This window comes from Notamacropus eugenii, chromosome 2 (genome assembly GCF_028372415.1).
Source record: "Notamacropus eugenii isolate mMacEug1 chromosome 2, mMacEug1.pri_v2, whole genome shotgun sequence".
Classification (NCBI taxonomy): Eukaryota; Metazoa; Chordata; class Mammalia; order Diprotodontia; family Macropodidae; genus Notamacropus; species Notamacropus eugenii.
The window spans coordinates 6,640,956-6,658,028 of NC_092873.1; the positions used below are offsets into that span (position 1 = coordinate 6,640,956).

Sequence of the window (17,073 nt, forward strand, 5' to 3'; positions counted from 1 at the left end):
GCTAAATTAAAGTCCTGGAAAATGCAGGACCATTTAGAGATTGTCCTCTCCCACTAATATGGCAACCTCTCGCCTGTGGTAAGAAGCTCTGATACCTCAGCAGTGATAGCCTCTTGCCACATTCAATTAAAAGTCATCCACTGGAATTCAGTTACAATGCAATTTGAAAGCATTAAATGCTTACCTTTCAAAATTGTGACAGAATACAGAATTTAGATAGACCGTGGTCGATGCTCTCATTGAAGCAGGATATGAAATAAATGTGCAGATAATGACAATATACAACCACGTGTAAGAGCTTTAGGCGAGTGTAATGGAAATTTCAATGTGAACTCAGATGGGGAAGGTCATTCATTATCAAGTACAGAGATCAGAGTAGGCCCCAGTGAGGAACTGCATTTGGGTGAGGATGAGTGTAGATACCATGGGTAAATATCACAGGCACAGGACAGATTTGGGAAAGCCCAGGGCATGTTTTGAAGCACAGAGAATAGCCCAGTTGAACAGGAGTGTAAAGTGTAGAAGACAGAATAATATAATTGAAGAGAGAAAAGGCACGCTGCTGGCACATCGTGAAGAGCCTTATATCCCAGGTCAAGAAATGCTGTGGGGTCTAGCTCAAAAGTCATATACTTAACTTAGTTTGGCTGATCCCACAAAATTAGAAGAGGCCTTTTACTCCTTCAGTCTCTGACTGCATTTCATTTCGACCATTTTAAAGCACTTAATACATTCTCATTTGCACAGCTTATTTGGGTCCCTACATTACCTCTTTGAATAGCCTACAATCACTCACTGTCAAAGCAGGGACTGCACATTAGTAATCGACCCCTGCCAGTCCAGGACCAGCACAGTATTTTATATAGAAACGATGTTTGGTAATACTTTTTGACTGAATGACAATTGAACAAATTAGGTAAATAATGAAGGAAATAAATTAGGATGGAAAACATAGAGATTTACCATAGAGAAGCATTTGTGTCCAGAAATAGTATACTGAACAAGCAACTGTCAAATGCTGTATAGTATCATTCCACCAAACATACTTTCAGGTACAGGTGCTATGCAGCATTTTACTATAGCTCCAGAGATGCAGGACAGAAGGTTTATTTGTCAGCGGTAAGTTAGTGAAGAAAATGAAAGTGAAAAAAAAAAAACCCTTTGTTCACTTAGAATCATCCATGGTGGAATTCTATAAGTGTTAATATACAAAATGAATTTGTACTCAGTATTTAACAAAATAGTGAAGTCCTTGCTTACTTTATGTTTCCTTTGAAAGGCCTGCCAAAAGGGGTCTTACCGATTTAAATCTTCCTCTAATTCATCATTTCTCTTCATTTGTCGTTCTAGAGAATCTTCCAGACATTGCTTCCACTCATTGAGTCTCGTGAATTTTTCCCTTTCAATACGAAGCTTTAAAAAAATTTTACAATGAAAAATATCACAATTGAACTGGCATTTCTCAAAGGGATTCTCTTCATTAACTCTAGGTCCAATTGTAAATATCAATTTAAGCATAGATTGTTGAACCAAAACAAATATGGAAAGATTTGAAAATGATTGATCTTCCTTGACATGACATACATTTCCCGTGATTTCACTACAAACTATTTCTTTTCTTTTGAAATTTAAATCTATGAAAGTTCTGATTTGATTCAATATAGGTATTGCTTTTACTAACAATATTCATAAATTTAGGAATGGTTGAAAGGAATAGGAATGAATAGAAAGTGGGCCAAGTTTCCCAACACACCACACCTTGGAGGAACATTGGCCTTTCCTATTTCTCTAGAGCCCATGATAATTATCCGTTCAGCTCCACTTCCCCTTTGTGTTGGCACACCTGACCCATGTTCCAATCATTCCTATGTTGAAATAACAATGTATGTCTTTGTAAGTAAGGGTGTAAAACAGTTCTGCTAATCTCTCTGTACTGAAATAAGTGAGATGCAACGTGAGTAAATTGACGTTTTCTTTTTCTCCTTGAGTGGTTATCTGTTGTTCCCGATTATGAGCCAGGTGCTCTTTACTCTCTTGCAAAGGAAGACAGAAGCCTGCTCATTGTGGTGAATACTGCATGATTGTATTGTAGACTCACTCCTATTTCTCCTCTTTGCTTCCACATTTCTCCAATGAATGATTACCACAGCTGCAATTTCTTCATTTCCTATTCCCATTTCATTCATGTATTTGTCTGTAACTCTCCCCTTATTTATTTTCTATTTATCTGTGACTTAATTGGTATAGGAAATTCCCAGTCATAACGTTCATAACGTATCAGTACAAATAGGCCCTGCCCTCAACCGAGATCTTAGAATCTGCAACTCTCAGAGTCTTACTGAATAACTTAGGGCACCAAAATTATACAAAACTGGCCCAGGTTCATGAAGCCATTTATGTCAACATTGGGATTTCAACCTATGCTTACGTCTGAGGCAAGATCTCTATTCCTAAAACATAGTGCCTTTCTTCATTGTCATAAAATCAGTTATTCCCTCCTTACTAGTCTACTACAACTGCATTCTCAAGAGGTAGAAGTCATACTGGTATCCAAAAACTTTTCTTCTTAGTCCCTGATTTCACTGAAACATAGATCCTCTTTCTCTTCTGTGATTGGTAATTTCTTTTCCCTATAAATTATCCTTTCACCCTGTTTCTCTTTCCTCTTCTATCTCATGGAGACCCCTTTGGTCCTGGATCATGACTTCAAGCCGAGGATCAAACAGTGAGGGAGGTGAGCATTCAATCCCACCTTCTCATTTTACAAAGGAGGAAGCAATCACAATGGTGTTAAATCAGTTGGATAGAGTTTAATTAAAAACAAAAGGGCTACAGGATCTTTCTGTTCTAATTTTGCCCCCACACCAATCTTTCCTACAAAATGCTAAGCCAAGTACTATCAAACATCGTTGAGATCATGTTACTGCCTTACTCAGCAACATGTACAGGAACTTCTATGGGCTATGAGATTGAGGCTTAAATTCTCCGTCTTTTTTTCTCTTATCTCTCACTTCATCACATTTTTCCAACTTTTAATTCTAATTGTTTTACGGTTCCCCTCCTCACACTCCTATGCTTTTTGTATTTTCCTATCGCTCCCTATCCTACTGATCCATCACTTTCTTTGCCTATTGGACTCCATTTATCTCCTATCCTGCTGATCCCTTCCCAAATCTCGAAGGCAACTCAAAGTTCTCACTTTTCTTCAATGCTTTCCTTACTATTTTGCTGCAATGATCCTTGCCTTCACTGCATTCTTTAAGATTTTTGTCTGCAGCATTCAGTGAGAATGCTATTCGGGTTAGTGCCTACATTGAGAATCACCTCTCATTTTAGTTCTTTATTATTTCGGTGTCTACTGGTGATATATTGTATAGGGTCCTAGCAGGAATTCACTAAATATTTTCAGGATAATCAACTGCACTATACTCATTTAGAACTATAAACAGAGCAAAAATGGACAAGTCATGAGTAAGTAAAGATTTTTTATAAATGAAGAATCCAAGGTTTGAGAGAGAAAAACATTCATAAAAACAAGTTGTATGCCAAGAGGCTGAGCCAGGACACAAAATTTTGAAAGTTCACCCTCCTATATATGCTATCAATAATTTACATACATATGTACAGATGTGTAGATGTGTGTACGCATATATAAAATTCAGATATTTGGCAATATTTTTTCCACTAGAGTTGCTGCCTCAGCAAATTTGCACTGGGAACTTCTTGTGTTAAGAATAGGAGTGGATAATGCCATCTGCTCTAACCTCCACCTCTAGTGATCTCTCCTTTTCGTAAATACTTACGTTTACCATTCACTTAGTAGTTGTTTATATGCTACGTTGTATTAAACATGAAATTCCTCTATTTGGCATTGGTATGCTAGAGAGACTGAAAATTCTTCAAGGAGAGAGTACATGTCTTACACGTAGCTTTTGCTACCTGCTCAGAACCTCTCATAGTGGAATTCACATAATGAATATTCACTAGTTGATGAGGTAAATTTTGAACAAGGAAGAAATTGTAATTTGACTGAATTTTTACAGAGCGAAAACTTGGATGATCTGGGAAATTAGACTAGAAATGGGTGCTAGTTTGCCCTGAATACCAATTACATGAGGCAATTCGTACGGACAAAGAGGGACTCTAACATGTTTCTTCCTTACGTTACTTTCAAGGGCACCGTCCACACCTAGTTTCTGGACTGCAGTCTAAAACCAAAAGGTTTGGAAGGGTAATATTTTAATGGATGTGTTCCACAAATAATGTGAGAGAAATGAAGAGAATGAGGGATAGGGGAGTTAATTGAGGAAAAAAAAAAAAGTTGTTTCACTTTCATACTGGTTTCTGAAACCTAGAAAAATGTCTCAAGCGTCAAATGCCAGAGTAAAGAAGTTTTTCTAAGAATGAGATTGGACCTTGTAATAATTTCATAGCTAAGGGAAGTATACGGAAATTAATTAGGTTAAAAGAACACTTTTGGAAAATTAGGAGGTGGATATGAAAATGTGAGAGGCAGTGGTCATTTGTATGAAAATGACAATGGTCTTTTGTTTTCAGTGTAGCGAAACTAGCATTTATTCAGTGTTTAATGTGTGCAAGGAACAAAGGCCATAAAGTTGAGTGATTTGCAATTATGATCTCATTTGATTCTCACAACAACCCTGGGAGGTAGGTGCTATTATCAACCCCATTTCATGTTTGAGAATACTGAAAAGATTAAGTGACTTGCCTAAGATCACACAGAGAGCATCTGAGGCTATATCTATAATCAGATCTTTCTCAGCCCAGGCTCAAGATTTTATCCATAATTGCTGCCAATCCCCTTCAAGTTTAGAAACATCTCATCATACAAAATTCTCTTTTTGATCACTTTGGCTTAGATTTCCCTTGCTTTACCACTTATGATGTGTACTAGTTTGAAAATATGTTTGAGGAATGTCAGAAATATCCACTTCTATACTTTTTGGCAGGCATTATGATGAATAGCACACACAACTACATATAAATATGGGAAAGCAAATGAAAAAAGAGAAAGGCACTTGACCTAATAATGGAAACCCGTTAGGGGAATTTGACTGTGTTGGTATTCTATGTGTAACGTCCCCTTCACTGTAATAATTTTTAATAGTAATAACAACAATAATTTTTTTTTTACTGAATTTATATGTGGCCATTGGAGGCTCTGGGAAATCGAAAATATATAAAAAACCAGAATAGACAAACTCAAGGTGCTTTCGTCCAAATATCACCTTGAGCCAATTTTCATTTTCACTACATTTTCAACCTAGGCAAAGCCAAGAAATGAATATAGAGTTTTGTCCTTCTTGTTCTTCCACTAGTAATACTACTATTATTACCAGTACCACTACTACTTCTACTAGAAGTACTACTACCAAATCTATTACAACTACTACTACTACTTTTGCTACTACAATAATAACAATTACTCTACTGCCAACATCCTGGGAAAAGGAATTTCTATGGAAAATAAGGAAGCATGAATACTCCCTGTCCTCAAGGAACTCCATTATAATTGGGTAAAAAACAATGAGATAAAGCAATTGATAGTTTGATAAGAAATGCGATCACCATAGGACAATCTATCTGTAATTAAATACCAGATTTTGTGGTATCAGATGAAAAGTGAATTTGAGGAGATTCAGGAATCAACAGGGGTGAAAAGCCCAAAAAGCATTATGAGAAAAGAATCATACTTTTGTAATTCAAAAACATCTTGAATGTGAAGAGTAGAAAGGTTTTGAATAGGTAGCACAGATGAGGAAGTGAAACTAAACAAGAAGAGTAACTAAACAAGATGGAGGTATGGAGGGGGAAATCCACAGGGTGAGATCAGATTGATTAAGTTAGGGAATATTAATGAAAGCATCCATCTAATTACTTCAACTCCAATTTATCCTTTCCATGTACAATTTCTATATGTACAAAATGTGAAGAAATAACATTTTCTTGTTATTCAAGGAGGAGTTTGAACAGAAAGAAACAAAGAATTTGTACTTGACAGTGCTGTTTGGGGGATTAAATGAGAAAATGAAGGTCAAGGTGTTTCTAAAAATCAAGTATGATAGAAATGATTGAGCTATTATTGCTCCTGGGACGAACACCTCGCTCTTTGCATAAGGACAGATAAACCAAATGGTCAACCACAGAAAGAGTTAATATAAGTATTAAAATTTATGTGTACAGATTGTGGGAGTTGTAGGTGTAACTGTAAGTCAATGGAAATTACAGGCACAGTGCTCAGAAAATTGACAAAACTGGTAAAATGATAAAGCAGCATTTCCCCAAACCACTTGGTAGTAGCTATGAAAGAGAAGAGTAGAGAAGTGGAATGGGCTAGTTACTCAAGAGATAGCAGGCAATGAATATAGCAGCCTCTGGGTTGATAAACTCAAGCACCCCTACCTTCTGGGATAAGAACTTACTGTTCGAGAAAATTGCGGGGAAAACTGGATAATAATGTGGTGGAAACTAAACATAGACCAATTCATGACACCATGCACAAGAATGAATGGGTACCTGATCTAGGGATAAAGATTGATACCACAGACAAGGTGAAGGAGGAAGGAATAGTGTATTTATCAGATTTATGGAGAAGGAAAGAGTTTTTGACTAAAGGAAAGACAGTAAGCATTATGAAGGGAAAGGTGAATAATTGTGATTGCACTAAACTGAAAAGTTTTTGCACAAGCAGACCCAATGCAATCAAGATTCAGAGGGATGTAGTACATTGGGAAAGAATTTTTACAGTTAATGTTGGGGTTAAAGGCCTCCTTGATACAGTATATAGAGAAGTGAGTCAAATGTACCAGAATACAAGTCATTCCCCAATTGATAAATGGTAAAAGGATATGAACAAACAATTTTCAGAGGAAGAAATTAAAGATACCTATAATCATAGAAGAAATGCTCTTGACCACTTTTGATTAGAGACATGCAAATCAAAACAACTCTGAGGTACCACAACACACCTATTAGACTGGCAAACATGACAGAACAGGAAAATGATAAATGTTGGAGAGGATGTGGGAGAGTTGGAACACTAATTCATTGTTTGTGGAGCTGTGAGCTCATCCAACCATTCTGGAGAGCGCTTTGGAACTATGCTGAAAGGGCTACAAAAATGTGCATACCCCTTCACCCAGCAATATACAGCAATATGACTGTATCCCCAAGAGATAATAAAAGTGAGAAAGGGCCCTACATGTACAAAAGCATTTATAGCATCACTCTTTGTAGTGGCCAAAAACTGGAAATCAAGGCGATGCCCATCAATTGGGGAATGGCTGAAGACATTATGGTATATGAATGTAATGGAATATTGCACTATAAGAAAAGAAGAGCAAGATGACTTCAGAGAAGCCTGGACATATTTACATGGTTTGATGCTGAGCAAGAGGAGCAGCACCAGGAGAAATTTGTGCACAGCAACCACTAAAGTGTGCAAGAACTTTTTCTGGTAGACTTCGATATTCATAGAAAAAAAAAATCCCAATGATATCCTAAGGCAAAATGCTTTCCACATGCAGGGAAAGAACTATGGAATTCAGTCGCAGAATTTAACAGATCATTTCTGTGTGTGTGTGAGTGTGTGTGTGTGTGTATTATATTTTCATTTGTTATATGATTTCTCCCATTTATTTTAGTTCCTCTACACAGCATGACTATAGTGAAAATATACTCAGTAGGAATGTATATGTAGATCCTATATAGAATTGTATGCCTCTTGGGGAGGGAAAAAAATCTAAGTTTTGTCGTAGTGATTGTAGAATACTAAAACTAAATATATTGCTTAAAAATGTGAAATGTCACACTGAATATACTTTCCACTCATTTGTTTCCAGAACAAATTACTGATCTTTTTGCATACGTACTTGACTTTTGGTTTCATCCACTTCCTTCTGTAGTTTTTCCTTCTTTTCATAATCAATTTCCTTAAATGATGTGACTTGTTGTGAAACTCCTGTCAGGGACTGATAATTGCAGGAAAAAGGAGGTTCTCGCTGAAGATTTCTTACTTTAGCCTGATAGAAATATGTCCAAATTACTAATATTACAGATTTCATAAAGCAACATTAGCTCATATAAAATAAATATAATTTTAAAATTCAAATCAAAAGTCTATATAATTTTGCATGCAACTTAATTTCTTCAGTATTTTCATAATTATCAAAGATTGAAAGACAGAAATCTCTTAGGCATTAAGAAAACAACCTCATTTTGCAGGTGAGAAAAACTAAACTCCAAAGAGGTTAAATGAGTAACCAAGGTCCTAAAGGTAGACGTTTAGAGATAAAAGGATTGAAACATGGCTCCTGAGACAGCAAAGTTATTTGGATTATACCACTCAACTTTCATTTAGCATGGAGCAAATGAGATCTTTCTACTTCCTCAGAAATCAGTACAGTCAGCCTGCTTTCCCCATTACGTCTTAATTGACAAGAATGAGACCACCTCCAAAGCTATCTAGGCACTAAAACATTTTACATGAAATTCCCATGCAAAGTAAAGGAAAGAGGAGGGAAGAATGTACACTTTTTTGTTCTTGGTAGAAAACTTAAAGGTTTCCCATTCCATTTTTCGGAAAATTTAACTACCTTATTTCTGTGTGCCAGTCCGTAGAAGAAAGACATCTACAAGAAAAGGTTGTGCTTTCTTTCCTCTCATGGTTTACGCTGGAGAATGAACATAGGCATTGATATGCTTATCAGGCTTGGTAAAAGCACTTCACATACCCAAAGCCAAAATGTCAACAACAAATACGGCCGCTAGGTACTATTCACATCTTCAACAGTCTTTGCTAAGCCTTCAAGGAAGTTGCTTCCTCTGTTCAGATAGGAGTTACACTCCTGGTTTCAGTGAATGGAGAAAAAAGAGGAAACTATGGAAAATATGCTAGTTCTCCACGCTATGTGTACATAGCATGTTAGAAGTACAGAGTTTTGGACATACAGACATATTCATCCGTTCACATATATGTATATGTAGATATCCACACAGAAAAACACAATCGTATGTGTGTAAAATGATATACTGCAGCAACTCCTCTCCTCTTTCACTAGAGAGCAAGGGGAATTATTGCATAAATTATGAAAACCAAATGAAGCCAAAAATCAAAAGAAGCCAAATGTTTTTTTCTAATTAGACAAGATGAAGTACTTTGTAAAAGTAAATTTTAGTAGAGTCTCGTCAAATTTTTTGAAGAAAACTTAAGGCTAAAAGAAGACAATGTAAAGTTCAGAAAGTAAAATTGGCACAATTCACTGAATTTCTACAAGTAAACTATATTCTATTATGGAATGACTAGATAAAATTTTGAATTTTGACAATACATGGTAGAATTGACCCTCATTGCATATACGAAAAATCACAGATAATGAGATCTGCTATTAGACTGTATAAATTATTCATATTAAGGAACTAAAATGAGTGATTCCAGAACCAGCAGTTTTGGAAACTGAGCAAGAATTCTTAGTACAACCATAAAAAAAAAAAGCAGAGATGAAAAAATAGTGGAGCACAATTAAAAAATAAGATTAGTAACTGAAAAATTAACGCTTAATGAAGAATCATAATGTTTCTGAATAGAAGCACTGTCCTAAATTTCAAAGAAAAGTAGTGGCAAGACTACGGAATTTCACTACAAATAGAATCCAATCGTTAATGTTTCAAAAATTAGTTCAAAAGTGTCTAAATTGAAACTAGTTATACAGATGAGTATGTTTAAACTTTAATGAAACTCGTAAAGGGAATACTGCACAGTTATCTCAAAAGAGATTTCATACTTCAACTGTAATATTGTTCCTAGCATTATGTTGGAAGACTTTTCTTAAGTTGGAGCATTTGAAAAAATTTGTTATATTTCACCATTCAAATGAAATAATAGAAAAATTAATGAAATAAAAATTTATCTTTATTTAGACACTGGAGATTTCCTATACAAATATTTACTAAGCCAAATGTCATGGACTACATAATTTCTTGAAGCAAAATGTATCGTTACCTAAAAGAAGAATTTGTAAATTATTTTTATACTTTTATCTTTTATACTATTATTTTTATATTTAAAATTGCTTTCGATTGTTTGCTTTATTACTTATATTGCATTACAGTACATTTTATTTTCCTTTTTATATTCATTTGATCTTAAAAATTATTATATTACTTGTTCTGTTTATCATATGATGGATTCTCACTCTCAATTTTTATATATCAGAATTTGTACAATGAAAGATAATAGCATCACCAGTCTGTCGAATATTCAAATTCCCAAGATATTTTGATAAAAATTAACTAGAATTTCATTTCAAAAAGACTAAAACTTATCCAAATAAAATACTTCAAGAGCAAACCCTCTTGCGGCCTTCTCATTTTCATATTTCCACGTTTGCTCTCTTAACTGGTTCCATTCACGCATTAACTAATACTTTATTACTCTCTTCTACTATAAGAGCTTTTTTATCATTATCAGCATAAACTTTATTGAAGAGATCAATAAATTGCACCTGGGCATCACGAATTTGCTTTTCATGAAATATGATTTTCTTCTTTGTGTCTTCAAGCTCTTGCTGCAGCACCATAATTTCACTCTGGATTTGGCCTAATCTTTCTTGGAGAGATTCATTTTCCAAAGTGTTTCTGTTGACGTTTTCCTTTAACACTTGATTTGTTTCTTCAAGTTCCTTTGCCTTCTCTTCTGCATGGTTCAGTTCTCTCTGTGTGTTTTCTAAAGTATATGTCTTTTCTCTGAGGCATTCATGGACATGGTCTAGCTCATTTTCTAAACTCTTGGCTCCACTTTCAGCCTTACAGAGTTCTTCAGAAAGGAAAGCATGGGTCTCTCTTAAAATAGACAAGTCACTGTTTATCTTGTCCTGTGCATGAAGCCACTCATCTCTTGCTTCCTGAAAGGAATGTTCAAGGGCTAGCTTGGACGCCTCACTTTGCTCATAATCGTCAATAACAGACATCAGAAGAGACCTGTATGATTCAATTTCGCTCTCTAGTCTCTCTGTGTTTTCTTTTGCATTCTCCAATTGAGAGTTTAGCGCTGCATTCTCAGCTTTCAGAACCTTTACTTGGCCACTGTATTGAAATCGGATTTTTCTTAATGCTTCTCTATTCCACTGTAATTCCTGTTGAAGCTCCTCATTCTTCTCTTTCAAAGCTTCAGTTTCTTCTGTGTGGTGCTTTCTGGTTCGCTGATCCTTAATTTTTACTGTTTTTAATTCCACTTTCTGCATGGCAACTTCATGCTGTATGATGTCCTTTTTCTCCTGCAAATATTCTTCCTTTACATTCCTAACAGGAACCTAAACATAAGAAAAAGAAAAGAAAGTGTTATTCAAAATAAAACGACTTATTCTGATATTTCCTTCAAAATTCAAAGGAAACGCCAAGGGGCCAAGAAGCATAGTGTATTTAGAGAAAAAGTTAACTGAGGGAGTTTCACCTCTTTCCCATTTCTATCAATTTGCCGAAAGCATACGACTGAAAACTGCTTCATCAACCAGAAGATTTGGACACCATTTTTGAACTCACAAAGCTATTTGTCTTTCAGTAGATTTGGTTTCCTTTTCTCCATACATTCTGACTCACACTGATGATTCTATCTGAGACATGTCAAGGCTTTTGGAAAGGACTTTCAGTACATCATCTCACCTAAAATTTGCACCACCCTTATGAGGGAAATATTTATGTTCCTTCGTATTGCCAATTGTGTAACAGAAGTGCAATTCACGCACGTCAAACTCTCGATTGTTCGAGCAAAAAGGGACACTACTGATGAGTTAGTACATCATTTTACAAAGCAAGAACCAGAAGCCTAAAGACAGAAAATCATTTGTCGAAAGCCATCTGGATGGCAATGGAATGAAGCAGAACACAAAATCTTGGAAAAGTCACCCGTAGATGCAGAGTTTTAACAAACTTCAGACACATATCCGTAAAAACACACACACACATATATATATATGCGTGTATCTACGTATGTGTACATGTATATTTTTGTGTGTACATGTACACATCCACACAGGAACAAATATATCAATATAAATAAATATGTAAATATAAATGTACATGTAAATATAGATAGATAGATAGATAGATAGATAGATAGATGATAGATAGATAGACAGAGAGACAGACAAATAGATAGATACAGATATACAATAGGTAGGTATTCAGCAATTTTTCTTCCAGTAGGGCTGCTAACTCAACCAAATTGCATCAAGTAATGTTTGCATTAGGTAAAACATGAATGGATCAATACCATCTGCTCTAATGTCCAACTTTAGTGATACCTCCCTTTTATAAATGCTTACTGGAAAATCGTTCACTTCGTAGTTGTTTAAATTCTACCGTTTGTTATAAATGAAGTTTCTCTATTTTGTGTTGACTTCCACAGAGAGTGAAAATTCTTCAAGGAGACAGCGCACGTCTGACACACAGTCTTTTCTCCTGCTCAGGATCTATCACAGGGTTGTTCACATAGATAATATTCACTGGCTGATGAAATAACATTTGAAGAAGGAAGGAACTGGAATTTCACTAAATTCTTACATAGTGAAAACTTACACGATCAGGGAAATTACACAAGAAATGGTGTCAGTTTGGCCAGAATGCCCATAAAATGACCTACTTCTTGCTGCCAACGATGGACTCTAAGTTACTGCTTGCTTGGTATACCTTCCAGGAGTCAGTTCACACCTAGTTTCTTGAGAGCAACCTGAAGCCAAAAGTTTATGACGGTTCATATTTTAATCCAAGTCTTCCAGAAAGAAGGTGAGGGAAATGAAGGCAAGAAGTGATAGGGGTGTTAATTGGGAAACAGAACTTATTTCATTCCAGTGCTCATTTCTGACACCTTGAGAAATTTCTCAAGCATGCACATTGAAAAGAAAAGTCATTTTCAGAAGAATGAGATTGGAATTCATAATAGTTTCTTAACTAAGCTGAGTACACTGAAATTAGCCAGGTTAAGAAAAGTCTTTTCCAATATTAGGAGATGTTTATCCAAATGTGGGAGGCAGTATTATTTGTATATAATGGACAATGGTCTTTATGCTTTTGGAGCAGGGAAACTAGCACTTCTTAAGTGTCCAATATGTGCCAAGAATAAAGGTCATAAACATAAGAGATTTACAATAATGATCTCATTTGATTCTCACAACAACCCTGAGAAGTATGTACTAGTATTATCCCCATTTTGTGGCTGAGGAAACTGAGAAAAACTAAGTGACTTGCCTAGGATCACACAGATAGAATCTCCAGACACATTTGAAGAAAGATTTTTCTAACCCCAGACCCAAATTTCTATCCCTAATTCCACCAACATACGTCTAAGTGGAGAAATATCTCATCAACCAAAGTTCTTTTTTTCCCTGCTTTGGCAGAGATACTTACTTACTTTGCAAGTTATGGTGACTACTAGGGGGAAATTGCGTTTAGAAGAATCTCAGAAATCTCCCTTACTATTCGTTGTGCCTTCCACCATGATGAATAGCATACAGAAATACATGGAAATGTGGGAAAGCAACTGACAGTGGAGAAAGGTATTTGATAGTATTAAAGGGAAGAGGCTAGAAGAATTTAACTGTCATGCTATTGTACACTTAACTGCACTGTCCTTTTAATAATTTCGAAGAATGATAATAGAAACTAAAATAGTTTTGTACTGAATTTCTACTTTTGGCGTCTGGGAAATTGAAACTTTGTGAAAAATCAGACTAGAGAAACTCAAAGTACTTTAGCCCAACCATTACCTTAGAAGAAATTTAATTTTAGGTAAACGTTCAACTCCTGCCAAAATCAAGAAAAACCATTTAGTTTCCTTGTTCCTGTTTTTCTACTACTAGTGCTACCACTACAAGTACTACTATCACTAGAGCTACTAGTACTAGAACTACTACTATTCCTACTTGTACTAAAAAAAAAAAATAATAACAATTACTTTTGCTGACAGCATGCTTTGAAAACAACGTTCTGTAGAAAATAACGAAGTCTAAATTATCCCTGTCCTCAAGGAAATCTATGATAGTCGGAAAAAAAGAGGTAGAACAAGGAATTAATACTTTGTTAACAAATGTGAACACCATAAAGCAATAAATACCCAATGAGGTCGTATCAAATGAAAAGTGCATTTCAGGAGATTCAGAAACCCATATGGGTGAAAAGTCCCAATGGCATTATGGCAAAAGAATCATGCTTTTGCAATTCACAAGCATGCTGGAGGTAAAGAGTCGATAGGTTTTTGACGGGTAGTGCACATGAGGACGTGTAACTGTGTGGAAGCCAGAAGAAGAGTGTGAAGAAGGTATGGAGCTAGAAATCTACATGGTGAGATAAGATCGATGAAGTTAGAGGATACTAATGAAATCATCCATCTCATTCTCAATTGCGTTTTGCAGGTACAATTTACATATTTTCAAATTGTGAAGAAACAACCTTTTCCTGTTGTTCAAGGAGAAGTTTCAACGTAAGTAACCAAGTAATTTCTACTTCACAGTATTGCTTCGCGATTAAAAGAGAAAATAATGGTAAAGGTCTTTCTAAACATAAAGAATCATAGAAACGATTCAGGCATTATGGGTCCTTGGGAAAACAGCTCACTCTTTCTGTAAAGACAGATAATCCAAATTGTCAAGGACATCATGAGTGAATATTAGTATTAAAATTCGTGTGCACACATTGTGGAGTTTGTAGGTCTAATTTAACTGAACTTAATTGACAGACAGAGCGTTCAGAAAATTTATACTGTTGACGAGAAAAAGGGAAATGTCACACTGAACACAATTTCCATTCATCAGGAACAAATTATTGATCTTTTTGCGTACATACTTTACGTTTGGTTTCATCTACTTGCTTCGGTAGTTTTTTCTCCTCTTCATAATTCCTTCGATAAAATGATGTGACTTGTTGTGAAACTATTCTCATGGATTGATAGTTGCTGGAAACAGGAACTTCTCGCTGAAGATTTCTTTCTCTGGCCTGAGAGATATATGTCAAATTATTTCTATTGCTGATTTCAGAAGGCAATATTAGCTCATATGAAATAAATATCATTTCAAAATTCAAATCAAAAGTCATTATAGTTCTGTATGCAATTGAATTTCATCAACATATTCATAATTTTCATAGATTTGTGGTATAAATATCTTAGATGTTATTTAACAAAATTCCCGGCATGTTGCACATGAGAAAAACGAAACTCCAAAGAGGTTAGTTGAGTTACCCAAGGTCTTCACGTTAGTCGTTTCTAGGGACAAAGATTGACACTTGGCTCCTGACACGAGAAAGCTCTTTTGATTATTCTACTCAACCTTCATTTAGCATGGGTCAAATGAGATCTTTCTACTTGCTCAGAAAAATCGTCAGAAATCAGAACATTCAGCCTGATTTCCCATGGCCTGTTTTTTGAGCATAATTGTATCACCTCAAAAGTTATCTAGGGACTAAAATATTATAGGTGAGACTCACATGGAAGGTAATGGAATGAGGGGGGAGGAATGTATACTTTTTTGTACTTGATAGACACATTCATGGTTTCCCATTCCGTTTTCCAGAAAAGTTAACTGCCTCATTTCTATGCACCAACCTTTAGAAAGAAGAGGACATCTAGAAGAAACGTTTGAATTTTCCTTCCTCTCATTGTTTAACTCGGGGGAAGGAACGTAGGTACTGGTAGGCATGTCAGGCTTGGTAAAAGCGCTTCACGTGAATGATGTGCTTTGCTCAAAGCCACAATGAGAACCACACATATGGTCACTAGCTGCTGTTCACATCTTCCAGAGTCTTTGCTAAGCCTTCAAAGAATTCCTTTTCCTGTTCTGATAGGAATTACACGCCTGGTTTCAGTCCATCGGCAAAAAAAAGGAAACTATGGAAAACATGCTAGTTCTCCCGCTTATGCATACGTAGCACGTTACAAAATCAAAGTTTTGTACCTACAGATGTATTCATTCATTCACATATGTGTATAAGCACATACACACACAGAGATACAAAGTCATGTGTTTATGGACTGTTATACTGCAGAAATTCATCTGTGCTTTCATCATAGTGCCAGGCAAGTTATTACATAAATTATGAATACCAAATGAAGCCCCAAATCAAAAGAAATCAAAATGTTTTCTCCTATTAGACAAGTTGAAATACTTTGTGAAACTAAATTTAACTGAAGTCTGGTAAGTTGTTTTGAAGAAAACATAAGGCTAAAAGAAGACAATGTAAAGTTGAGAAAGTAAAATCGCCTCAATTAACTGAATTCTTACATGGTAACTAAATTCTACCATTCAATGACAAGATAAAATTTTCAAATTGTTTAGATGAAATTATTACCCAGTACAATATATGGTACAATGGACACTCATTGTATATATGATAAATCACAGAAAATGAGAGCTGCTATTAGACTGTGTAAAGCTGTTCTTATTCAACAACTAAAAGGTAGTGATTCCAGAACTTGCAATTTTGTACACCGAGCAAGAATTATTAGTAAAACAATAAAAAATACTGAGATAAAAAAAAATTGGTAGTGAAGCACAATAAAAAATAATATTAGTAACCCAACAATTAACCCTAAATGCAGAATCATGATATTTGTGAATAGAATTACTGTCCTAAATTGAAAAGAAAAGGAGTGTCTAGACTCTGGATTTTCACTACAACTATCATCCTGCCGTTAGCGTTGCAAAGAGTAGTTCAGAGGAATCTGAATTGAAACTCGTCAGAATGTTGAGCACGTTTAAATGCTAATGAGACGTCTAACGGGAATATTCCAAAGTGTCTCAAAGGAAATGTTATCTTTCCACTGTTACATTATTCCTAGCATTATTTTGTAAGACTTCTCTTAAACTTCAGCGTTGGAATTAATTTATTCCATTTCAATATTCAAAGAGAATATTAGGGAAAGTAATAAAATAAAAATATTGTTTGTGTTTATACACTAGAGATTTTCCCTACAAATATTTATGAAACCAAAATGTCATGGCCTCTAGAATTTCTTCAATCAAAATGAGTCATCTTATCTACAAAAGCATTTTCTAATTTTAGTTT

At 35.3% G+C, this 17,073-nt stretch overlaps 1 protein-coding gene across 1 annotated transcript; it reads right to left on the reverse strand.

The window, feature by feature from the left end:
* Nucleotides 1–1,122: 1,122 nt before the first annotated feature.
* On the reverse strand, nt 1,123–15,302 carry LOC140523390 (ankyrin repeat domain-containing protein 26-like). The gene is made up of 4 exons (XM_072638293.1): nt 14,857–15,302; nt 10,524–11,330; nt 7,893–8,042; nt 1,123–1,413 (listed from the first exon to the last, which is right to left on the reverse strand). The coding sequence occupies exons 1-4, from the start codon at nt 15,103–15,105 to the stop codon at nt 1,297–1,299; spliced, it is 1,323 nt and encodes a 440-aa protein (XP_072494394.1). The 5' UTR covers nt 15,106–15,302; the 3' UTR covers nt 1,123–1,296.
* Nucleotides 15,303–17,073: the final 1,771 nt, after the last annotated feature.